We start from the raw sequence: 26,267 nt of genomic DNA, 5'->3' as shown, positions 1-26,267 counted from the left end.
TCCCGCTTCCCACAGCTCCTCTGCCTCTTAAGACTGTCTCCAGCTCACACACAATGGGGAGAACTCTGCTATCAGAGGGGCAGTGCTCAAAGGCAAAGACAAGGTAAGCGTGACAGCCAGGAGCAGAGAAGGAAGGGCTCAGGACCCGGAGGGACACGACGGAGCTTGGCTCACCTCACACCCTGCCTTACTGAATACTTTGGCTTTGTTAAAGGGGTTGTTTTTAATGTTAAACCGAGACTCATAAACAAGGTCTGCAAGAGAGTCCAAGACAATTCAGCATCTCTCAAGGGGAAAAAGAGACTAGGATTTGACCAGCGAGGCGTTTCATTCAATTAGTGCTGCTTACTGAGTTACCATGAGACTGTTTAAAACCAGCTACCTGACCACACCACAGGGACTCTCTCACCTGTGTTAAGCAGTAATGACCGGTCAACTCCTTGACAGGACACATGGCAAAGAAAGTGGCAGTGATCGGAGCCGGGGTCAGCGGCCTGGTCTCGCTGAAGTGCTGTGTGGACGAGGGGCTGGAGCCCACTTGCTTTGAGAGGACAGAAGACATCGGGGGGCTGTGGAGGTTCAAGGTAAGTGAGGTTTCCTTGCATCTTGACTGGGTGATGCTGCTATTTCAGGGTGAATCATAGCTACTTGTGGCCCTATGCAGGGATTTCAGGGGCGACTTTGATCCAGTCCTCTTGTTACATATCTAGAGCTGTTCAGGAACCTGAGTCACAGGCTGGCATCTCTGCCCAGGTCAACACTAGGCTAGCCCGGGTGCCAACCCAGGCGGGCATCCTTTGTATCCAGCAATCGTCTCGTGGCCCGTATTTTTGTCATTCTCCTGTGTACTAATTAGGGACTATACTAACGTTGGAGAACATCTAAAAAATAGCAGCAACAGGAATCTTTTCAAGGCACCGTTTACTCCTTTTCCAATCACTGAGCCAAACGCTTCTTCAGAAAATGTGCCCCATCACTTCTGATATTCTCTCCCACAAATAACCACGTTTGTTTCTCCAAACTACAGATTATGTGCTAGTATAACTGCTATGAAACTCTTCATTAAATATTTGTATTATTTCAATTTTTGCTATTCACCAAGTGCCAATAGTGACACTGCTAGCCATCCTTAAGGATTTGTATTGAAATCAGAAAGGCACGTGAAGGTTCATAATTATTCCTTCCCACAAGCTTTTAAAAGGTACTGACTTGCCGCTTCCTTGCTGTGAGATCTTGGGCAAGTGATTGACATCCCTGTGCCTCAGTTTACGTGGTTTCATTGGGGATAATAACAGAGACGTGGAATTATCTCACAGTGCTGCTTTGGGGGATGAGGGGAGATCATTTACATAAAGAACTTAGAACAGTTCCCGACTCCCCACAGAGTTCTCTGTTAGCTGCTAACAGTGTCTACATACTTTATGGACAAGCAAGTAGAGAAGGAGGGAGGTTGAGTAGCTGGCAGTGGCCACGCAGCTCCAGGCGTCACCTTCAATCCCAGGCAGCTGAGCACCTACTTATCACTATGCCCAAACTTGTGTTCTTGCTCAAAAAGGTTAAACCAAAATTCAAGTTCATAACTCAGGAGATACAACCTAAGGGTTATGTGTTAGGTATATCTAACTGAGGTATCGAGACACATGAGAACATTCCAGACAGGAGCAAAATGTTCAAATCCATGCCGAGGGGATGTAACCATGTCAGCAGTGGCCATCCGGAGGGCTCTTCCTACAGGCCGACCAACTAGGGGCATGGCAAGGTCACCCGGAATATGTGCTTTGCCAATTCAAAACTCATTCCAAAGGAATGTTTCTAACATTAGGCTTCTCAAATGTGATCTGACCTGAGAAACACCTATGTGGGTTCTTAAAGATACTGACTACCAGACCTACAGAGTCAGAGTCTCCTGGGGTTTTCATAAGATTTCCAGTGAATCTTGTGATGAGACAAGTCTGGCAAGCGCTGCAAAATATCAAGCGGGGAATATTGCTCTACAAGCACTCTCAGGGTCAGTGATGGAGAGATCGATCCTCACGTGAGACACTGGCTTTGCAGAGAGGAAAGCTGGAAAACCAGCTGGAATCACATTCATTTCTTACAAACTGGTCATTAGACTATTATAGCTGGTCCTGAGAGGGTGATATAAAATGCTGGTCATTTCTATTGTGATTAAAGACATACTACCTCTCTGCAGGGGAAACAGTAATCAAAACTTCACAGGCTGCCCCCCAGGGCCTCGCAGTGGTCTTTCCGGAGACTGCCAAGGGAGTCACTTGGCCACTGGCAAGCCCCCTGCTCACGGGGAAATGCCTCTTCACAACTCTACCACCCAGAATCTTTTCTGTTTCCCATTTACTTACTGATGCATTATAATTCCACATCATGGCACCCGTCGTTACACATTTGTGCTGCACACAATATAATCTATCCCTTTTGTTCCCCGCCACCTCCCCTTTCCCTCCTCTTCCCTCCCTTTAGACCTCTACCCCATTCTACGATCTCCCTTCTATTTTCATGAGATCCCTCCACACCCAAAATTGGTTTTTAAATGAGTTTTTCACTAATTTCTCTGTTTACACACAATCCTTTGGAGATCACTTAAAACATGTAGTGGTGACAGTTTAAAAAAAAAAATGTAAAATCCTTGTCCCAAGCCCAGCTTTGGTGCTGAATTCTACTAGAAGTTTCTCCAGCGCCCCCTAGTGTCATCTTGGGAGGACAGGCAGGGTGGAGATCAAGCTCTAGCACTTTCCCAGCACAGAAGCACTCAGCAGCATCTCTCTTCACTATGCCCATGGGAAGGAGGTCTTGGGATTGTCTTCACTGATATCTGAACCGGAAATTCAGGATGGAGATAAATAACACCCAGGGGAACATAATAGATGCAAAAGAACACAAACGAAGGTCTGAGCCTTTGCATTTAACAACCTCACTGAGGTACGGAGAGAGCCATTAGCCTTCTCTGCCTATGCCCAATGCCTTGCAGTCATGGGGAGGTAACCAATGCACCCGGCTTTCCTGTTACACACAGGCCTCCCCTCTCCCAGGGCATGTGCCCAGCTATTTCAATTAATTTTCACATAACAATCTCTAGATGTCTCAGTCTCTTTCCTCTAGAGTCAGTCTGAAATATCACTTTGTCTCTTAAAACATGACTCCCCCAAGGTCAAATATTTCAAATAAATTTATTTTCTCCAAAGACATTTTTCAGGGTCAAAGAGATGCCGGGCACTGCCTGCCTCAGACAGTAAAAAGTGAGTCAGACACCAGCACGGTCCTCAGCACATTTGTGATCACCTGGCCTGACGTTGCCCACAGCCCGCACAGCAGCCTCCACTAAGGCAGGTCAAGGTTGCATTGGCTTTGATGGCATTCAAGAAATGAAAGCTCACATTGGTAGGATTATTTTCACATGCATTATCTCATTTTATACTTGCAATAACCTTCAACATTATCTGTAACTATCAACCCCATTTAATCATAAGGAAGTCAAGGTGAAGAGTCTTGCCCACATGACTAAGCTGTGACAGTTCTCAGAAGAAGCCACAGCGCTGAGAATACGCACCATGTGGTCCACCACTGCACTGCTTCTCTCATCACGTGACTCACGCCGATGTGGGGATCTGTTAAAACCCCAGGGTCTTTTCCATTGGAGCAACTGATGATCCAAGTCACTATTATCCTGTTCTTGTGAGGCTCATTGCTCTACCCCCACTTAGAAGAATCCTCATTCGTGTGTATTCAACATTAGTTGGTTTGATCCTTGGTTGAGAAAAGTCTATCCGACATCAACCATTTGTCATCACTGTCTGCCCCCCTGCTTTGGGTCTTCACAGCTTTGACGATCTGCGTTTGGGTCCATGGAAGTTATTGATTAGAATGTAGATCATAAAAGGATAAAAATGAGAAGCGGTTACTTGGGCCAGCACCCGGTGGGACTTACTGTATGGTACCCTCTCCCTGACCTCAGTATACACTCCACCTGCTTTCCTCCTCCTCGCAGCCTTTCCTGTTTTAGTTGGCATGTGATTGTTAGCTGCATCTGTTCACTTAAGAGTATTGTCTTATCTGGATGAGTTTAGAGCAAAGTGCCATCTCCTTAATAGAAGACGTCACGACAGCCTTACCCTCGTTTTTCTTGCAGAGGTTCTCCTAGATAAATTTATCACATTATAATTAACTATAATGGATTTTGGCACTCTGCTGCCCATTTGACAGAACCAAATTTAATATGTTAAATACGTGTAACTCTCCAAGCAATCAAACATGCAATATAATGATCCCATAGTTCTGTCTACCAGCGGTCTGAGATATAAGTTAACTTTTCCTAACATGTTTGAAGAACAATAGAATAGAATATAATTTATAGTAAACTATCAGATAAACCTTAATGTTTTTATAATAGAACAAAGTTTATAGTGTACTATCAGCAAAACTAGTGAATGCCCACTTTTTTATTGTTAATTCCTTTATGCAATGATAGAAAAGGCTCCTGGATAGCATGACTCATTCAATAAACGTATTGACTGAAGCCTCCTATACTCCAGACTCATACCAAGTGCTAAAAATACAGAGATGTACTGTCCTCGCTGTCAAGGAGCTTGTACCTCAGGAAGGAATACAAAAGAAAATCCCTTCCAGAGTGCAATTGTATAAGGGCTAACACGCTGACTGCTTTTGGAATCACAGAGCCTCACCCAGTAGGAAGCAGGCTTCCATGAGGTGTGATGCTGTTATGTCTTGACAATAACTAGGGATGGGGTCTGTGAACATGCAGATAGAGAGTCTCAGGCAGAGCAAACAGCATATGCAGAAGTATGGAAGCTTGAGAGACCTGAGTCTTAGAGGACACAGAGTCACAGCATAGCTGGAATGAAGGAGGCAGGTGGAGGAGTGACAACTTTTGAGGGTCCAGAGAATGGACAGGGTCCGTCATGAGGAGACTGTGTCCCTTGTGAATACCTGAGTTGGGAAGTTGCATGAGAAAACTCGGAGTGATGGAGGCCAGTGATTCAAAGAGATGCCAGCCCAGTGGAAAGATGGGAACATGCAGGGATGCTAGTCGGCTCCCTGACTCCTCTGCACGTCTGAGTAGTGAGGGAGCTCTTCCAAAACATAGGCATCTGGGCACAATTCAGACCTACTCAAACTTGGTGTTTTTCAGAGCTCCCGAATCCTCTAGGGTAACTGGCCCACCAATGCTTTTGGAAACCATAGTTTTGTGTTCAGTTGTCAGACAAAGAAGTAAAAAGTTTCAAACATATTCATGTAGTACAGTAGATGGATGTAAGATCCATCCCAAAGAGTGAAAAGATAGAATGATAGAAAGTTTTCAAAGAAAAGTAATTTTATTATTTCTAACTTTGTAGAGTAACTATCCATCACGGGAGCAAAGTACTGATTGGTAAAGTCAATATGACAATGTTTCACAAAAAAAAAAAAAGGGCTAATGTGTAGGTTTTTGTAATTCATCTTCATAACAAGCGAATCTAATTTTGCTTTATAAGTTTGCTCTCTTGAGTAGCTTATATATATATTCTACTTTGAATCTTACTTAGTTTTAACAACCTTTCTATTTTCATAAAGTCAAAAATAGCTTTAATCTAGTCCATGGACAAAGATGATAAATCCAGGGCTGTGGTTGAGGCTCACTGGTAGAATACTCCCCTAGCATGTGCAAGGCACTGGGTTCGATCCTCAGCACCACATAAAAATAAATAAATAAAATAAAGGTATGTGTCAACTACAACTAAAAATATGTATATTTTAAAAAGATGACAAATCCCAAATCACTGTTACCTGAACTAATTTAGTTTTGAAATACAGTTTTCTGACATTCTGAAAATTTCGAATGAGGAAAATTCTCATCTGACCATTTGTCTCAACCAAGTAAACTGCAGCAAATTTGACCCATAAGCAAATCCAGTCTCTGTGTGCATGAATATCATTTTTAGGAAGTGTTTGTATTTTAAGTAAACAAGTAAGTTCATTTATCTGTTTTGGTATCTGTATCTCCCTGTCCTTGTCTTGGTTGACCCCAAAGCCTCTCTTCTCTTAGTTTCTTCACTTTCATGTCCCTAAAGCCCTAATGCATTTTAATTCCACAGACTAATAAGCTCCATACAAACCATAGATGTTTGCATCTTACCTCTAAGTTGAAACTCGAGGCCTGCGCAGAATAAACACTTGATATGTATCTGTTTATGAAGTCAGTATTAATCATCTTCCTTTTCTCCTGGGAAAACAACACCCATTTTACCTAGGTTTATCCAAACACGTCTATTTCATCCAACTAAATGTAGGAAGAAATAAGATTTTTAAAAATTCTCTTTTTATATATTTTGTTTTTTGGGGGTGCTGGGGATAGGACCCGGGGCTTCATACACGCTGGGCAAGTGCTTTTACCATTTTATTACACCCCCAGCCCAACAAACTTTTTTAAACTACTGTCTACCAACGAGCACAACTATAAAGATCTTCAAAGAAGAATCCTAATATCATCATCATTTGCTGATAAACTGCACAAGCACAACTCATGGAGGTGAGCCTTGCCCTGGCCTACGGTCACTGCGTGGGCTCAGGCACCAGAACAAGATCTCCCCACTCAAATCCCTTTAAAATTGGCCTGACGAAAAGCCACCACATTTTAAAGCCAATGCATTGAGTCTTAAAAACAAACAACTAACATCCTGGCTATAGCTTAACAGTCTCAGTCTGACTGATTTTAATCTATGGTTTCTCTTAAAAGTCTACTCTAGAGGTATTAATAATAGCAAAAGAGGCAAACACTGACTGAGGACACATCTTGAGCCAGGCATTGTGCTAAGTGCCTTATTGTGCTGGAGTTATCAGCGAGTCCCACTGTGCAGGGGACAATGAGGAGACTGGCTTCTGTGATTGTCCGTGATCACCAAACCATTAGAGGTGGCGGAATTGGGACATCAGCCCAGTCCCTCTGATTCCAGAAAGCCTCACTGATTACTCTGGGCTACTCACAAAATTATCTGGTCTGATCTTAAAAATATTCTTTTTTTTTTTTTTCTTAATGAAATATTTCCTATTCTGAGCACTTGATTGGATAAGAATCTCAGGCACTCAGTCTTGCCAAGGACATTGTGTTCAGTCAAAAAACAGTTTAGCTTTAGTATTATGAAATTTGAAGCTAGTATTTGAAAATTAAAATATCATTGTTTATTTATCCAGTTTAGATCACTATATCCCTGCATCAGGCAGAAGCCCCTCCATACTCTATCGCAAACCCCCTTAGGATTCCAATACTTGCTTACAGTTAGCAATAATATCACAGTCGATTCTGACCTCCCAGGAAACTGGCCTGCCCTGACTAGCTGTTCCCAAGCCACATGCAATCGTGACAGGCGTTGTCCAAGTTTTGATTCTGTCCAGGAAAATTAAATACACACCCATGAAAAAAGACCTACGGTAAGTAAGAGGGATGGAATGATCATGAGAGGGTGAGAAGACAGAGAGGGGGAAGGAGGGCAGAAGACATTTAGGAACAGCCTCTATTCAGCAAGGATCCTACATCATTTAGCTTTGGCACCCATATTGGTGCTGCTAACCCCTGAAATTAGGACACAGTGAAGTCTAGGGCACAGAGGGAACTTTTCACTTAGGAGACAAGATCCTATAAGTGTACTCTTTTGAACTCTTTGAGATCAAGTTTAACCTCTGAACAGAAAATACTAGAAAGCTCAGGTTGGTGACAGCGAATGCACCCGTGCAGTTATTGGTACCTGTCAGGGCAGCGACCCTGGTGGACTTTCATGCTGCGGTGAGCAGTGAGCCGTGACTGACGGCTGTCTAAGCCTTGGCTTCCTCACTAAGGATGGCCACGGCTGCTGTGCACTGCTGCAGCCCTGTGCACACAAGAGGGGGCTGGAACTTGGGGCACTCACTGGCCCCGACTCAAAACAGTCTGAAGGATGTGAATCCAAACTCACCTCTAACTCTAGAGACCAACGCCCTTCTGCTAGTCCACACTAACCTCTACTTAAAGATCAGGCAGGAAAGAAAGGTTCTGTGCGAACGAGGATGAGAAAGAACATGCACAGCTGATCTAGGGTGGGGCTGGACTAGAGAGGATTTGGGCGTCCCTTTATCACACACTGTGGAAGACCCTCTGGGGCTGTCTCAGGAAGTCTGTCACTTCTTTCGGTTGGTGAATTCCTACAGGCTTCCCGTGTCTTCATACCAGCCTTGATGCCGAACCAAATCAGCGTGTGCTATTGCTCTGCGTTACGCCTCAGTGTGTGCATCCTCAGAACACATATTGGGCTGTTCTTGGGTAGCATCATTTAAATTTCCTAATAAAGCCTCTTTGACCACACACTGATTTCACAGACTTTGAATCACCACACTCGGCCCTTTTCAGATTCCCCATGCAGGGCATTCTGCAGAGCACCATTTGTAGGAGAAATCAGACTCAACCATATGGCTGCTTCAGGTTTTGCCAAAGCACATTTGCTGACATCAGAAATCAGGTTTAAGGTTGGATCGGTGTCAGTGCTGCTCACCTTTATCACTGGAGGAGGGGAAAGTTGCATAAAGCACAAAGTGAAGGCAGGCAGGCAGGTACAAAGCAAGATGTGAAAACTCCCCACTCCCAAATGTACTCATTTTACTTCAAACTCTCTGTCTTGTTCTCTGTCCAATGTCCCAGCGTGCCGTGGTCCCTAAAGAGGGAAAGGGTGTGGGAAGCCCCTTGAGGGCAAGTTTAAGCGGTTAACTGGTTCCCAGAAGATGACATTAAATAGGTAGAGACTTGGGACACTAAATATCCTGCAATGGGCCAAATAAATGGTCCCCGCCACACCCATCAACAGCATCCCATTCAGCAAAGCTGGCAGACGCACGCAGGTCCCAGCACAGGAACACACTGCACCTCTCCACCCATGCATTCTAATCCTGCTGCCACATTACAGAGTCACTTGGCTCAGGAGCGTGAGAAAGGTGGGACACCAAGGGGTTGCTCCAGTACATGACCACCCCTAATTATTTCACTCCCTCCTTCAGGAAAACGTAGAAGATGGCCGAGCAAGTATCTACCGATCCGTCATCACCAACACCAGCAAGGAAATGTCCTGTTTCAGTGACTTTCCTATGCCTGAAGATTTCCCAAACTTCCTGCACAATTCCAAACTTCTGGAATATTTCAGGATTTTTGCCAAAAAGTTTGATCTTCTAAAATACATCCAATTCCAGGTACTGTATTTTTGGGGAAATGAGTTTCTCTACCTTAGTTCAGTTCACTTTTAAATAAAAAAGTTATCCTGATGACAGAAGAAATTGTAAATAAACTCTCTTTGTTAGAAGGTTAGAGCATGATACTAATCCCCCCCAAACAGTGGGATTGCCCCTGCCTGGTCTTGCAGATCGTATACATTAACAGAAGAAAATCCACTGTTAAAATTGAACATTTAACAATGACAATATTGATGGTAAAACTGCATTTAAACTATATCCATTACCATTGAATGTCCCTAGCCTCATTTCCCTTGAGAGGATATATGAAGAAAATCAGATTACTCTGTTTTTTTAACTTCTCTATAATGGGATTTCTTGATATGTGTTAAATAAACTTGCTACTCTCCATTCACCTCAGAAGCCTGTGGGAACTAACCCTGCTAATTTCACAACCTCCAGCAACACAGAGATGGCAGATCATTTTGAAATACATTTGGAATCATTTTTTCCTGAGCTTTCTCAAAAACAAATAATCAACAACAATATAACCAAACATTGGCATTCAACACACTGCCTTGTTATCATTAACATATACTCTGAGAACTAGTAACTATATAGAAAATGAATTTTAAATTATTGAAAATGAATTTTAAATTATATTTCAGATAAATACTGTTAGGCATATTTGTTTTGATACATCTCATTTTCTTAGTAATTCTACTTTTATATGTACCAGGCTTGTATCATATTAGTTTTTAATTATTAATTTTTATGGAAGTCTACATTTGTAAACACTGTTAAAATGTGCAGTTTTACCTAATGTCGTTTATCCCGGTTCCTGGTACTTTTATCTTGTGAATGGCTGGTTCTTTAAAACAGAAGCTTAATGGTAGGTCTTTGACCATCTAGCTATCAATCTGCGTAACAGACTTACAGCCCTCCTATGAAATGTAGTTTATACTCTCTGTTCTTCTAAAGATCATGTTAAAGTTACAAGGGAGCCGTTTCTCCTGTTTATCATGTTACTGCTACCATTGTTTTCTGGAGGGTGGGGATTTCCGTTTACTGGTCTCCTAAATGACTAAGTCATAGATGTTAGGACTTGATTCAAGAAACAGTAGATAATAGGGCTGACAGTTCAGAGATAGTAAAACAAATCCTGCATGAAAACCATCTTGCCTTTCACTGATGTTTATTCACATTGTAGTCTATGCTGCATCAAGAATTAATAAAGTGAATGTTATCTCATTTAAAAAAAAACAAAAAGGCAGGTGCAGTGGTGCACACCTGTAGTCCCAGCAAGTCAGGACGCTTACAAGTTTCAAGCCAGCCTCAGGAAATTAGCAAGATCTGGTTTCAAAATTTAAAAAATAAATAAATAAAAGGATTGGGAGGGCTGGGATTGTGGCTCAGCAATAGAGTGCTTGTCTTGCACTTGTGAGGCACTGGGTTCGATCCTCAGCACCACATAAAAATAAACAAACCAAATAAGGGTACTGTGTCCATCTGCAAATATATATATGGATTGGGGATATAACTCAGTGGTAAAGCATCCCTGGTACCAAAAAAAAAAATTAAAAAATAAAAATGGAAGAAGTAGGTGACCTGTGCAAGGCCCTGCTGCTGAGTGGCAACGTAACCTGCACCAGCTTCTCAACTGCAGATGAAACCACGCAGGGAGCTTGTTCAAGTGCAGACTCTAGTTAAACAGGCTCCCAATGACAACTCAGAGTCTGCATGTCCTTCAGGCTCCTGGGTGACCTAAAGGCCCTGGTACACCTGGAATAGCAAGGATTCACAGTGCTTGGTTAATGGGCAACTCTGAGCTACAAATCTGAGAGCTTCTCTCGGCTGCTGTCTACCCACATATTGTGAAGCTCTTTCACATGTTTTCCATCCATGTCACCTCCCCACTTTTAAATTGAGACAGCTTTAAAAGTCACCAAACTGGTATTTTGAAAAATGTCTAAATTTTTTTAAAAACAATATTGTGCTGATCAGCTTCAGAGAAGGAAAGGTTTATCTTGGCTCGTGGTTTTAGAAGCCTCGGTGATGTTCGCCTGGCCCACTGCCTTGGGCATGTGGGGAGGCAGTAGCTGTGGAAGGGAACCCACGGTGGAGCAAGGCTGCCAATGTCGTGGCATCTGGGAACAGAGACAAGAAGGGACTGAGCCCAATGTCCCCTTCTAGGGTACACCCACAGTGTCCAGACTTCCTCTTGCTAGGCCCCACCTCTTAAATGGCCCACCACCTCCCAACAGTGCCGTGGGCCGGAGACTGAGCCCTTGGTGAGTGGGCCTCTGGGGAACAGCTACCCAAGTCATAGTATGTACAGAGGAGACTCAGACACTTGAAAGCAAGAGTTACAGCGTGTCATTCCTCTAGACGTGTGGCAGGTTTGCTTCCATTTGTTTCTTAAATACCTCCGGCATGAAACACTTAGGAACACTTTTTAAACTACTAGACTTCCAGACGATGGGCTTGTTAAAAACAATTAGTGAAGCAATAAATCATTTCAAGCGGATGACATCCTGAGCTGCATAGCTGACATGTCATACTCTGAACAATAATGAACCCTAACAATACCACTCGATGGAGGGCTGACAACCCGCCAAGCTCTCTGCAGAGTGCTCCACGTGAGACATCTCTGCTCCCGCAGAGCCCACACACAGGGGCACCCTAAGTGCTTCTTGACAAATGCTCGCTGTGGGGCACTTGAATGGCATGAGCAGACTTGCCTTCCTTCTCTTTTCTCCCTCACGTCCCCACTCAGCACAGGGCCCCCACTGCAGAGTCAGGCCTGGTGCACAGAGCAGCACATCCCCGGCGCTGCCCGTCAGAGAATGGGAGGGGCACGCTTGGCATCCTTCGCCTCAGGGGCCTGCAGGGACGGGCGCTGCGGGGGCTTGGAGGAGAACTAAGGGGGTTCTGCATCACACTCCACCTACCCCCACTCCCAGGCCCCGGGAAGCCCACGCCAAGCCTGAGCATTCTCAAATGACGCCACCTCTGTGTTTGCTTCAGACGACTGTCCTCCATGTGAAAAGACGCCCAGATTTCTCATCCTCTGGCCAGTGGGAGGTTGTCACCCAGAGCGCCGGCAAGGAGAAAAGCGCCATTTTTGATGCAGTCATGGTTTGCAGTGGCCATCACATCCTGCCTCACATGCCCCTGCAGTCCTTCCCAGGTGAGGCCCGGGGATTCGCAGTGGGGAGCAGGTGTCCTGGAACTTCATATGCAGTTTGGTGACAGGCAGGGATTGCTGCCAGGGCTGGGAGTAATGGAAAGACTGGGATGGAGCTGGAAAGATCAAAGACTCCAAACACCATCCAAGTATCAACCTCTGACGTCCTTTAAAGTCACAAGGCTTTCCAGAGAATTCTCACACACACTGGCTCTCCGCAGGAGAGGCCCTGTTAGCCCTGTGCCTGCCAAACGCAGTCTGTTGTATCTCTGGAGCCCAAGCCTCAGAGCCATGCACAGTCAGCAGTCCAGAGAGAGTGCCCGGGACTCAGTGCTGCCACAGCGCTGTGACGGGGAGGAGGGCAGGAGAGGAGCACTGCCGCTGTCTGTACCGAGGCTGCCAGGCCCTTCCCTTGCGGGGTGCACTTTCTCCCAGGGCCCCCAGGAAGACCTGGAACAGTGGTCCTCCTGCCCCCTCGGACTCCGAGGCTGTGGCAGGCTTGTTCAGGGCACTTAACAGGCCATCACGCTTGGGCCCTCCTGTCCAAAGCAATGGAACCCAAACAGAATCACCTGGCAGACTGAGAAACACACCCGGGATTTCTGATCCCATATACCTGGCAGGAAGCTAAGAATCTGCAGTTCTAATAAGTTCCCAGGTGATCCTGACATTGCTGGCCACAGTCCCCATTTTAAGAACCAAGATATAATGGTTCTTGCAAGTAACAACACAACCAAAGACAAGCACTTCAATAAAGTCATGTGTTCCTGGGAAGAGTGACCAGGGTGGCCAGGAAAGCACACGGAGGTGCTTATCTGCAATCAACCACCAACAGGTTACCAACTTACTCAGTGCATTCCTTCTATATGCCTGGGCTTGGGCTTATTTTAGTTTTTATTTGCATTTGCAAAATTAGAATAATAAATGTATTCTAATTATTATACAATTATAATAATATCATTTCATAATGTGTTTAAAATATATTTAAAAGAATATCTGCAGAAGTGTCCCTAGAGAGTCCAGAATCAAATCATGGGTCTTCAGAAGCCAGCATCTCACTTGCTCTGTTCATCAAACACATTTTGTCTGGTAAATACATGTGCTGCAGCCTCTGGTTTCAACCTCTCCCTGTTCCTTCCTGATCTCCACTCTGAGTTTCCCAGCTGACCTGTGCTATAACTCCTGTGAGGGGGGATAAAGGAAAATGAGTGACCGACCCCAAAAAGGCAAAGCCAACAATGCCATTTCACTGGAATTAGCCTGACACCCTTGCACCCTTGGACGTTCACAGCCTTCTCTCCTCTTCCCCCTGAAGGTATCGAGAGGTTCCAAGGCCAGTATTTCCATAGCCGGCAATACAAGCGCCCAGCTGGATTTCAGGGGAAACGCATCCTGGTGATTGGAATAGGAAACTCGGCCTCGGACATTGCTGTTGAGCTGAGCAAGGAGGCTGCGCAGGTGCGATGCTCTCTGCTGACCTGGTACCCTGGGGAGAAGAGGGGGACAGGCACACTGGCACATCCCAGCTGCAAAATCAGTCATTACTCGCCGGTTGGTTGGGTTGCCCAGTATGGTACCTCCTCGCTCTGCCCCTGACCAGCCACATGTCCTAGAGGGGGTCATGTCACTTCTGGACTGTGGCTCCCTCGTTTGTACAAGGGGAAGTTGCCACTAGATGATTTTCAGTATAAGAGACCCAGTCTCCCCCAAGGGGGCTTACTGAGAAGCTGACCTGTTCATATTTTGGGGACTGCCCTTTTGGAAATTCAGGGTATTTGAAATATAGATAATGCTCAGTTGCACAAATACCAGGAAAGAAAGAGGGAATAGATAGCCAGCCACCCTTTAGGATGGGAGCTGGTCATGTGCTCTCCAAAACTCCCACACACTCAGGAAGGACGCCAGCCGACCACCAGTCAAGTGTTACCAGATGTGGACGGGGTCAACAGATGGCATATTTAAATAAATGGCAGAAAATAAATCCCTTCTAGAAGGACAGACCCGGGCAAAGATGGAGGAATAGCTAAGGGTTCTCTCTCCACTGTCCCCTCCTGACAGGGCCTGGAGCCGGAGCCCTGTCACTCTACCGTGGGCTCCTCTGCTGCTGTCTCTGGCTGCACATGGTCAGCCACAGCCTTGTCTTTTTGTCCTGTAAAACTTCCCTGCTTTGAGTCTTATACATTGAGCGCTTGAGATGCCCAGTAGCAAATGTGATAAATACACATGGTGTTTCCCCAGAAGGTTAATGAAAGCGTTACAAATGGGACGTTTCCGAGTCACTTGTCACTCAGAATTGTTCAGTGCCAACCTAGGGTCACAGCAGGTTGCTAAAACCAGAAAAGGACTTATTAGACCCAAGTGTGAAAAGAAGTTAGCTTTCACTTTTCAAAGCTTTAAGACCTCGGTATAAAGAACAAGTGTGAAGGCAGTAACTATCAAAGCTCAAGCAGAGCAGGGGTGGGGGGCCACCTGCCTGATGCCCTGGTACTGGGACACCTATACGGCAGGAGGAAGGGCATGTGACTGGGTAAGATGAAGACAGCTGAGCTGACGTAGCCATCCATCAAGCAAAATCCACCCTTGACCACTGCAGGTCATCAGGCCAGGGCTTTGGGCTTAGGATGGATGCTCCAAAGATTACCAAGTCCTGGACTGCAAGAGCCAGTCCTTCACAGGGGTCATGCCATGCACAAGGCCTGCTGGTGATGCCAGATTCAATATTAAGAAACCACCTTGGCCATATTTGTGAGCTTAATAGCTCATTCTTCTTTCCCCAGCCTCCTCAATACTAATTAATCACATAAATCTGTACTTATGAAACCTCTATTCAGAATAATGCCTTCTCAAATCTCCTGCGAGAAGACTTACCAGAGGTCTTATGAGAGCTGTGTACACAGGCGACAGAACCGGGTGCAACTGCAGAACTTAAATTACAGCTGCATAACCACAATCCTGAGTGAGCCCTGCTCTGTTAAAAGAAGGTCACGTTCACAGGATCCAGCCCCACAGCCAGAGCCCAGAAGCCCCACTCAGGACACTGTGGGATGGAGCTGGTCATCCATGCATTCCCTCCAAACTCCAAAATTCTGCCCTCCATCCTGAAGCCCATCTCAGAGAGATCAGCCTGAGCCGGACCCCAGCTGCGTGTGGTCCAGGAGTGGTGGGCCGGCCAGCTCCGACCCCCAGACAGTAGGTGGGATCACAGCAGGAAGGAGCAAAGAGAACCGGCAGGACATCCGGTCTGAATCAGGGACCAACCCCCAGGGAGAACTGGGGTGGTAAGTGAAGGAGACACTGAAGGACGGTGTCCAGTACCTAATGAAAGTCCTGCCAAGTCAGCCTAGGAGCAAGACTGAAGCCGAGACCACCCGGAGACCAACAGTCCAACAGTGTTTTGTGGGGGTGCTCCCACAGCCTAAGGATTGAGGCCCTGGCCACAAACTGTATCTCCAAATTCACGCTCAGTCCAGATGTGAGTCACTGTAGGAAACCAGCCCCTCCAGCCTGAATTTACAAAATAGGAACAGCCAGCAGTGCTTACGGCTCGCCAGGCAGTACCTGAAGTACTTAACACGTAGCACCTAGTTTAATCTGAATGATACCCCCATTTTAGAGAGAGAGAGAGACACGGAGGCACAGAGAGGTTGAAATAACTCACTCATGACTACACAACTGACCAAGCAGTGGGTCTGGGAATGAAATCCAGGCAGTCAGGATCCAGAGTCCATGGTCTTAACTTCTTAAGTGAATCATTTATCAAGGACAGCCTTAAACCGTAGAACTCCAAAGGACAAGTGAAAATCGGAGACAAGCAGTTCTAATGTGCTTGGGAGAGTAACGGTCAACAAGGAAAACACTTATATTTAAAAAGAGATTTAAAGTACACATTTTGAAGACAAGGGAAATCTTAGTACATAAGGTAAAGAATACATCTGAAAGGGAACCCAGGTGTGTGCTTGAAGAGAAACAGAACCGCAGCATCAGTTCAGAGTTTCCGACCTTTAAAACCCAGCGTGGAAGGCAGTCTCCCTCACTGCGCTCCCTCCGGGGCGTGCAGACCCCGCGTTTTGCCTGTGTAGTCATCAGGTGGTGGCCACACATTTCCAAGGGTTGTAAACATTCACCTGGACCATAAAAGAAATGGGGGAGGGTGGGCAAGGCGAGTGGATCCACTGGAAGTAGAAAACCACTCTGTGGACACAGCAGAGATGGTGGACCTGACTCCTGGTATCACCCAGAGACATTCTCACGTCCCCACGCAGTCCTCAGGAGGCGTCGAAGCCCTTGGTACCCCCATTGATGATAAAGCCGACAGTGAAACCAGAAGGACTTCACTTTGAGGGCCATGTCCCCTCACAACAGACTTGGCCTTCACGACAGAACCCCAGGGAATTCTGGGGCCATAGGCATTAGATCACCTACCCAGTAGATTCCTCCCAGGGGACAGTGCTCTGTACTGTGTTCGATTTAAACTGCACTCCTTTTATTTCCCAGGTATTTATCAGCACCAGAAAAGGCTCCTGGGTCTTGAGCCGAATCTCTGAAGATGGTTATCCTTGGGACTCCGTGTTCCACACGAGATTCAGCACCATGCTCCGGAATGTTCTGCCACGGGTCATTGTCAAATGGATGTTGGAGCAACAGATGAATCGGTGGTTCAACCACGAAAATTATGGTCTTCAGCCTCAAAACAAGTAGAGTCATTTTGCTTTTCTATGATCTGGTACATCAGTAAGCTAGGTTGTCTGAAGATGACCCTCTTTACAAAGATCCATGTTGCTAACAGGGTAGGTAGTCTGAGCCACAACCTAACAGTACGTGCAGCATACGGGTTCTGCAGTGTGAACGCCAAACTTGTTCCCTATATCTTAAAAAATATATTTCAGAAGATTATGTAGACGTGTCAGACGCTGCTCCAAAAGCAGAATTGGGGCTTATGGGAAGAACTTTCTAGCACCAGAGTTGACCCCACTGGAGAAGGCTACTTCAAGAGACCCTAACCTTTTTTTCCAAGGGACGCGGCGGGAAGCACATAGCTCCCCATGTGAGTAGCTCGGCCAGGGTGGTGCATCTCAAGGGCTCTCCCACCGGCAGCTTTTGAGGACATATTCCTTTCTCTTTACCAAAAGACAAATATTAGTCGATCTCAAATATATACATCATTGATATCGTAAGCACAAGCAAACATTATGGATGTTTATTTTTCTTAAGTGGATAAGAGACTCCTTCTATTTAAAAAATAAAAATAAAAAATAAAAAGATCTTTAGATCTTAACAAACACCAGGCAACTGCTGTACTGAGGCCTGACACAAGTGCATGTGCTGTTGCACTTAAGAAAGAAAGAAAATGGTTCTCAGATCTACATAAAGAAAAAAAATAGAACTCCAGAAACAGTTCAGTCCACCATCCCGTTACCACAAAGAGAGAGTCCATGGATACTCAGGATCAACCAATATCTGTTTCACATGTTGATTCTCACACTGATCCCCCCAGCAGGTTTCATTACTAATTAAGTGACGTTTTCTCTTCCTTACTTCTGACCAGGTAGGAATTAAGTGAAAAGGCAAAATAAAGCTGATAACAAAAAACTCAGAAGCACCCATTGGATGATGGTCCCCAGCCCTCCCGGGGGTTGACCCGAGTGCTGGTTGTGTCTAAGCCCCCGGGGACGGGGGGGTTCTCTTTTACTCTCTTCACCTACATGTTTTCCTTCCTTTATTGAAGGGAGGGATTTGGGGGCTGAGAATGAAGTCAGGCCGAGGCGGGCCAACTAGTCGGGTCAGAGTCTCGGATACCTGAGCTACCACCCCCAAATGCCAAGGAGGCCCAAGGTGCCTCACTAAAAGGCCGCCCTGAGTGTTTTCTCCTGTGTGTCCCAGGTCCCTCCTGAAGGAGCCTGTCCTTAATGATGACCTCCCGAGCCGCATACTCTACGGAGCCGTCAAGGTGAAACCCAGGGTGACGGGGCTCACCGAGACCTCCGCCATTTTTGAGGATGAGACTGTGGAAGAGGACATCGATGTCATTGTCTTGGCCACAGGATACACCTTCGCTTTCCCTTTCCTGGAAGAGTCCCTCGTCAAGGTGGAGGATAACAGGGTCTCGCTGTATAAATACATGTTCCCCCCGCAGCTGGAGAAGGCCACCCTCGCGTGCATAGGTCTCATCCAGCCCCTGGGGTCCATCTTCCCAACCGTGGAGCTGCAGGCACGCTGGGCGACACGCGTTTTCAAAGGTGAGTGGGCAGCTTGCCCTCCTACGGCCCTGCAGAGGTGCCGACTAAAGGCTTCCCCCGGGCACGGGGACAGTTCTCACCCTCCTCGGCAGATGATCCCCCCTGCCTCTGGGGTTCAGCTCTGCAACAAAAAACTCACTGAACACCTGTGCTGGGACCTGGGGGCACAGAGAGAAACCTGAACAAATCCTTTAAACATTGTACGGCAAATGCCTGGGTATAGGAACACACGAGAGCGTGGGACAAGGGAGGGCATCCGGCCGAGGACAGCTTCCTGGGTGGCTGCATTTCTAGGGCAGAAAAGGAGCCACCTGAGAAAGCACAAGGGTCCATGCACCTGGCGAGCTGCGAGCTCCTTGGCATTCCCAGAGCACATGGGTGAGGTGGAGAGGGATGGGAGCAACCTTGGGGAAGGTGACGGGGACAGGAAGCAAAACTGCACCATGCTGAGGATTCTGGATTGCAAAGTGTAAATTGGTTCTTCCCAAATCTGGCTGCACATAATATTGTCTGGTGGACACTTCTGGACCTTTACTGATTAAGTCTGGCCTGCGATTAACCCTTAGAAAGCTCTTCAGCCAGAGACAAGTGGAGAGGTATAAGCAAGGAACAGGCATCAGCAGATTTGCACTTGAGGTAGGTTATTCCAGCAGAGGTGCGGAACAGAGAAAAGAGAGAGGGGAGAATAGGGCCTCTGAGCCCAGCAAGAAGCCCCTGCAATCGTCTCTGCTGATACACAATGTGCCTGGGCCAGAGCACAAAGCAGAGAAGAGGACAGTGCGAAATCACTCAGGATGAAACCAGCAGGATGAAGGGTGGTTCAGCAGGGGGAGAGAAGGAACCAAGGCTGGCTTGCAGAATGGAACAGACGGACAGCCAGAGAGGGTGCGAGTCTGGACAGGAGGGCTTCAAGGACGAGCTCAGTTCTGACTTCCGGAACCTGAGGGTCAGATGCTGGCCACGAGCAGGGACTTGACCATTTCTGTGAAGCTCAGAGGACACCTGTGGACAGGGGTGGAATCACAAGCACACAGTGAGGAGTCCTACCCTGATCTACCTTCTCGGCCCACTGCCCTTCGTTAGTGGGGGCCACTCTCATCTCTCACCAGCCTGGGTTTACTGGCCACTTCCTGGTCTCTCAACCTGTAGGCTCACCTCCCTTCAGCCTTTCCCCCAATACGGCATCAGGTGGATCTTTCCAAAGGCAAGTCTGACGTGGTCCCTGTGCGGGGAGCTCCAGGGTCCTCTCTCACCCAGAACAGAGCCCATGCCCCTCGGCCGGGTTCCCGGCTCCTCAGACGGGCTTACCGTCCCCATCTCTTCTCGTAGCCTCTGCCCCTTGGTCCACACTGACTGGGCGGCAGGAGAGCGTCACACAGAAGGTCCCAGCAGCCCCGCCCCTGAGTTCAGCTCCACAGCAGCCCTGTCTGGTTGATGAAATGGCCCGAAGAGGATTTTTGAACCAACTGCTAGACAGAGCGAGGATGCCGAATCGTGCCCATGACTCAAACCAAACTTCTGTTTTCTAGGCTTGTGCAGCTTGCCCACAGAGAAGGCCATGATGGAGGACATCATCACAAGGAATGAACGAAGAATTGACCTGTAAGCATGTGTTAAAAAAAATGTTTACATAGGCCAGTGTTTCTCAAAGTATGGCGATCTGACCACCTACAAAAGCCACCTAGCTGAGAAAAGTGCGTATTGCTGGGTTGCAACCCAGTCCAGCCAGATCAGAAACTCTGTGGATGAGACTGGGAATTTGCAGTTTTGTTCTTCCTAGGAGATTGTTGGACATACTACTTTGAGAACCAATTACTTAGAAATTTTGCCAAATCAGAACATTTTCCTTAGAGTAATTTTGTTTCAGTTTTGTATGACGAGCATGTGAGATTCCATATCTTCTCAGGCCACCCACACCCCAGTTAGAGAGGGAATAGGATGGGGCAGTGGTGTGACAGTAGCCTGAAGATCTCCTGAAAGTTAGTTGGGGGTACCCATCAAAATAAATCCGGAAAGGATTTTGGTGTGACGAACCAAGGATTAGTCATTTTTGTTGAGGTGGAATGGGATTCAACAGCGATGGAGTATCCTGGGAAAGTCGTCTCGGGGGTAGTCTTACGTCTGATTTAAGGGGTTATCTCCTTATCTAACATTTATTGAGCATCTACTACATGCCAGCCAGACTTCTGGGTACATTAGTAACTTAACAAGCAAATATCAAGCATCTTGGCTTTTGCATGTGTCGTACATGACTGCAGCAACCCTGACTGGTACATCCTTGCCTGGAGACTTACAACTGCTCAAAAAACATTAAATGAGAGTTCCAGTCACCCTTGTCAGCTTCCCCGAGTCCCCAGGGATTCTTGATTATTGAGTTATGGCCCACTCTCCTTCCGAGCTAAGGGTTTCCTGCCGGGATAAACTCCCACTTTCCACCCAGACTCATTCAAGGCTCATGCATCCTCCACTCACTCCTCCATCCTTTCAGCAGCGAGTGGATGCCGCGTATTCCCGTGTGACCTGGAACTCCTGTGAATCTGTCCCTTTCCCCTTCTTCTTTAAGGTTTGGAACCAGCCAGAGCCAGATACTGCAGACCAATTACGTCGACTACCTGGACGAGCTGGCCTCAGAGATAGGTGCGAAGCCAGACTTGGTCTCCCTTTTCTTCCAAGACCCCAAGCTGGCGCTGAAACTCTATTTCGGGCCCTGCAACTCCTACCAGTACCGCCTGACTGGGCCTGGGCAGTGGGAAGGAGCCAGGAGGGCCATCCTCACCCAGAAGCAAAGGATCCTGAAGCCCCTGAAGACCCGGTCTCTGAAGGCCTCATCCCCTCACCCGGCCTCCCTCCTGCTGACCGTGATGGGGCTTCTGGCCATCGTCACGGCCCTGTTTTTCCACATTTAGCCATTCTGATCTGTGCCCAAGACCACACAGCTGGGCTTCAGATGGAGCTCAAACCACAGCCCAGGTTGGTGGCTCTATCATCTTGTCAGTCAGTGCCTCTTAAAGGAAACCAAGACTAAAAGGAAAATCTCATCATATTCTAAATGTTAGAGTCAGGAGCAACAAGTTAGTGGGGTAACTAACTGTGGGGAATTAGGAGAATTAGGTCTATACATAAAACAAGATGGTGGCATGAAATCTCTTTCCCATTCCATCTTCTCCTCAAGTTCACCAGGCTCCAAAAAGTACCATAAAATGACACTGATCCCCAGGTAGTTAGAGTCACGAGCCTTGGGGAGGAAATGGTAGAAATTACACAAGCGGAAAGCAGCTCGCTGGTTTAAATAACTGAAAAACGTAAACTGTGGTCAACACTTACAGCACACTTGACCATGTTCCTACGCAGGCTCTTTTTGGTACCAAACTTCTCAGATACTAGGTCGTGCTCCATTTGCTTGGTGCAGAAATCACTCAAAAATGCTGGAGGAAAAAAATGAGAGGACAGACAGAAAAGCACGCGATGCTCAGAGAGACCTTGAGCCTCAAATTGAAAGCTAAACCAACAGCCCATTCCCTGCATTTGACAGCAAAACTGCTGCAAAAATTTTCAAAAAAGAGCATTCCATGTCAGGTAGCTAAGAGTATTTACCATGGACCAGAGATTGTGCCGTGTGCACAGCTTATGTATTGCTTTATTTAACTCTCACCACAATTCGAGGTAGGGACAGCTATTCTACCCATTTACAGATGATGAAACTGACTCAGAGCAGTTTTAAAACCTGCCCAAGACCACACAGCTGGGCTTGAGTGGGAGCTCAAATCGCAGCCCAGGTTTGTTAGATTTGTTAGACTTTCAGCTGAAGGTCCTGTTCTCAGCCCAGAATATGCTTTCTTACAAAAATCTGATGGAGGACTTATCAATATTTAATGCTGTTTATGATACTATCCATGTTAGTTTGGGGGACCTTTTCATGGACAACAGTACTCCCCTTGCAGATATGATCAGATTAATTTTATTTACAATGTTTAGTTTATGTTTCAGGTAAATCAAGAAAGCATTCAAGTATATTTAAAAAGAACAAATTTTTAAAAGGCGTTTGAAGGAATTTACTGTAAAGGATCCTAAGCACCAGCATCAGATAATTGTTAACAATTTGAAAAAGTAGGAATCAGTGAAGAGAAGGAAAAGTGCGTCTCACAGGTCGATGGAAAGCTTCGTGATGGCTGAGCCCTGAGCCTGGTGCTGACCTTACAGATGACCAAGACAACATGCTGAGTCGCACAGAGCCCTTGGCATCTGATAAGAGGAAGCCATCCGTCAGTTAGGGGAGACAAACATTTCCTTGGAACTGAAGCCAAAAGACACACATTCAGTCAGGGTTAATGAACATTGAGCAACATGGCAAACATTTAGCCGGGGAACCTTCGCTCTCGCGGCTCTTTCATGAGCTGTGCTTTGGCAGATAAGCAAAGCCATGAGCCCAGACCACGAGAGGGCAAAGGGCAGACGTATTGAAGACTTAGGCAAATCTCTTCTCTTTAGTCCTCCAAAACTTTGTGGACACTGTTCTTGATTTTGGCCTGCGTTTCTCTCTGAAGGGCCTCCAACCATGTGAAGGGAGCCTCCATCAGCGGAAACTTTCCTTCAAATTCATTGAAATTACACCAGCATTGACATCCAATTTTTTTTCATTGCTCTTATGAGCAAATTCCTTTTTTAATCACAAATGGTGTATATATGTAGTTCTGGATTAAAAACAGATTACTTTGCCAATTATTAAAGGCAAATATGCCTTAATAGCAAAGGTCAGCAACTGCCGCCCGGGGGCCACCAAGCCTACCACCTGGGTTGGCACGCGGTTTCACTGGCGCACAGCCCACCTATTCAGTTATTGTCTGTGGTTGCTTTGGGGCTTCAATGGCAGAGTTGAGTCCTTGTGTAGAAAACGTGTGGCCCCCAAAAGCCTGAAACATTTACCGTCTGACCCTCTCAGGAAAAGTCTCCAGCTCCTACCTTACAATACGCAAGGCTTGGTCCCGATTGGCCTGCACACCTTGCCCGATTCCTTCATCTCCTCTGAAGCAGCCCTGGTTCTTACCCTGCTTCTACCGGGGAAGACACTGAAGGACACCTGCTAAATGAATGAGGAAAAATAGCTTCATTAGGACAAAACTATGATCAAATATATTAGGCTCTGAAAATTTTAGAAATCATTTAAATTTTTCCAGATATTCCGGTTATCTTTTTAAACACATGACTGGTTTTTCTGGCCTCTGAGGAAGGTCTACTCCACCCATCTTCCTGCCTCCCTACATCCTGAATGTGACAAACCACCCAGGGCAGATCACTCCAAGCTCTGATCCGCAGACCCCCTACATTAGAATACCTGGGAGCTCACAGCAGCGCAGGGTCCAAGTACAAATGTCACAGTAACCCACAGCTGCCGAGTCCGAATCCCTGCTGCAGTCACAAAAACAGGGGCTTTCAGAGATCAGTCCTTGGCAGTTTCCATCTCCCAAGGCCCAGTTCCTCCTGAGTTCAGCTCTGACGCTTCCTGCCACAGTTAACAGAGTTTGCTCTTCTCCTGGGAAAGATGTTTCCACCTCCTCCAAAACCTCCCCTTGCAAGAGTTCTTTTCTAACCTCTCCTTCTCTGTATGATAGATAACTCCTTGATGTTCTCTATCGAAAGCCAAACATATCACATTTGTTCTATACAGAAAAATGAAGATATTTTTTAAATAAACTACTAGGATCATGATAAGTAATAAAATTTCAAGCAATAATTTCAAATAATAAAGACTTCAAAAGCTTAACCCAGAGGAAGCCTCTTCCTTGAAACCCACCTTTCATCCTGAAAGAGGCCACTACAACCTGCAATTTGGGGCTGTTTGCAACAGGTGGGATATGCTCACGCTGCGCAGAACTCGCTCTCTTGTCCACTCTGCTACATGACCAGGGAACACATCAATGAAACTAAGAAAAGGGCTTCTAGGGTTAGATCCTACTTCATCCAAGTCAGAGGACAAAATGAGATCAAACACAGGAAAGTCCCTGTGGGAGAGGAAATAGGAAGCAAGTAGGAAAGGCTGGAAGAGCCATCAGACCACAGTGCATGCCTGATTCCCAGTGAAGGAGACAGGGGCAAAGACGGGGTGGAAGCAGCTCAGCCTGCTGTGCAATCGGAGGAAAATTCCACAGAACCACTGAGGAGCCATCAGAGGACCGGAGGAGCAGGTAAGCCCTCCACCACCGTCAGGGACAACCACTGCAAGGACAGGCTGCTCTACTTACATGGATGCCATGTGTCTACCTAAAACTTGTGTTTTACTACTAAGATGTCCATGCATGTGTGCTGCATATTCTGGGAGATGGACTTTAATTATGACACATAAAAAGGGTTCTCTTGTTAAACATCTCTATACTTGTAGCTGCTGGCCAGTAGAAAGTTGTTGATTGCATAAAAGTATCGATTTCTCTTGAAGCTGAGCTTCTATCAAAGTTTAGCAACCTAAACCAGCTGATAAAATACTAAAAGTCACTAGATGTTATAAACAATTCAATAGTATAGCCTAATATTTAACTCTGACATGTTGTGCATCCAGAAACTGAGACTCAGTGTAAATGACTTTCCAAATTATCTGACTTGTATGTGGACCCAGCTCAGTTTGAGGTCAGGACCAGCTGGTTCTCAAGCCTATGCTACATGAGATGATGGAGCCCCTGGAAAAATCATGACCACCTCTGCCTTTTCCAATATCTATCTCATACCCTAGACGGACTATCACGTTAATCAGTTGTGCTCCTTCTGTATGCACCAAAGATAGAAATGACCCCAACAGTTGATGAAATGCAAGTTGTCAGACAAAATTCAAAATGATTTAAAAAAGTTTGTGTCTAACGACACAAGATAAGATCATATTGATGTCAATTGACATCATGTGAATTTAGTTAAGTATTAGGTGTTCCTGAATAGGAATGGGAATTGCATTTCCTAATGACAGGAAGAAAATACCATCACAAATGCATTAAGAGAAAAAGGTGAGCAACCCGGGTTGGGCAGAATTGGTCTTCAGGAAAAAGAGAAACATTCAAGTTATTTAAAAGAGGAAAAAAGGAAAAGAAAAAGGAATGAAGAGGAAGAATGGAGCCAGTGGGAGGACAGATGCTGTGCAGGGTGCAAAGGAACCTCTCCCTGTGGCACTCTGAATATTTAGTAAGGTTTATTAAACACAAGAAATAATTAGTGGAGTAGGTTTTTTTGTAGAATGCAGGAGAATCCAAACACTTTACTTAAATAGGTGTGGGTCAAACTATGAGAGCACATTCAGAGGTTAATGCAGACATAGAAAGACCATGGAGAAGTCAACAGACATCTGGGAGAGCCGCCTAATAGAGGGCATGTGCCCAGGGTCAGGGATTTGCCAACTGCTATCCAAGGTACATGTACTTCAAATCAGCTCTCATGGTGCCTAGGCTTAGAAAGGTTCCTTAAAAGGGTGTTTAAATCACACAAGAGACCAGCTCAGAGTCCTGACTTCTACAAGATGTCTAACATCATGGAGAAACCTAGACTCCCCCCACGAGCAAGGCCATCTGGTTGGCTATTCATCCACTCCTTCAACATTGATTAAGCACTGTGCTGTGTCTGGGGATACGAAGATGGACAAGAAAAAACAAATACAAACTATTGAAGTT

The 26,267-nt window shown here is 46.1% G+C and overlaps 1 protein-coding gene and 1 long non-coding RNA gene across 2 annotated transcripts; one reads left to right on the top strand and one right to left on the bottom strand.

The window, feature by feature from the left end:
* Fmo2 (flavin containing dimethylaniline monoxygenase 2) lies at positions 1-24,385 on the top strand. Its single transcript, XM_076832469.2, has 9 exons — positions 1-103; positions 448-584; positions 9,034-9,222; positions 12,229-12,391; positions 13,704-13,846; positions 16,883-17,082; positions 18,269-18,624; positions 20,154-20,226; positions 21,188-24,385. The coding sequence occupies exons 2-9, from the start codon at positions 453-455 to the stop codon at positions 21,528-21,530; spliced, it is 1,599 nt and encodes a 532-aa protein (XP_076688584.2). The 5' UTR covers positions 1-103; positions 448-452; the 3' UTR covers positions 21,531-24,385.
* Positions 17,571-24,154, bottom strand: LOC143379704 (uncharacterized). The gene is made up of 2 exons (XR_013088498.2): positions 19,933-24,154; positions 17,571-19,626 (listed from the first exon to the last, which is right to left on the bottom strand). It is a non-coding gene; the product is annotated as an uncharacterized LOC143379704 (long non-coding RNA).
* Positions 24,386-26,267: the final 1,882 nt, after the last annotated feature.

The sequence above is a fragment of the Callospermophilus lateralis genome, chromosome 13 (assembly GCF_048772815.1).
Source record: "Callospermophilus lateralis isolate mCalLat2 chromosome 13, mCalLat2.hap1, whole genome shotgun sequence".
Lineage (NCBI taxonomy): Eukaryota > Metazoa > Chordata > Mammalia > Rodentia > Sciuridae > Callospermophilus > Callospermophilus lateralis.
The sequence above is the reverse complement of the archived record's forward strand: the minus strand, read 5'-3'. Positions and strand labels throughout refer to the sequence as shown.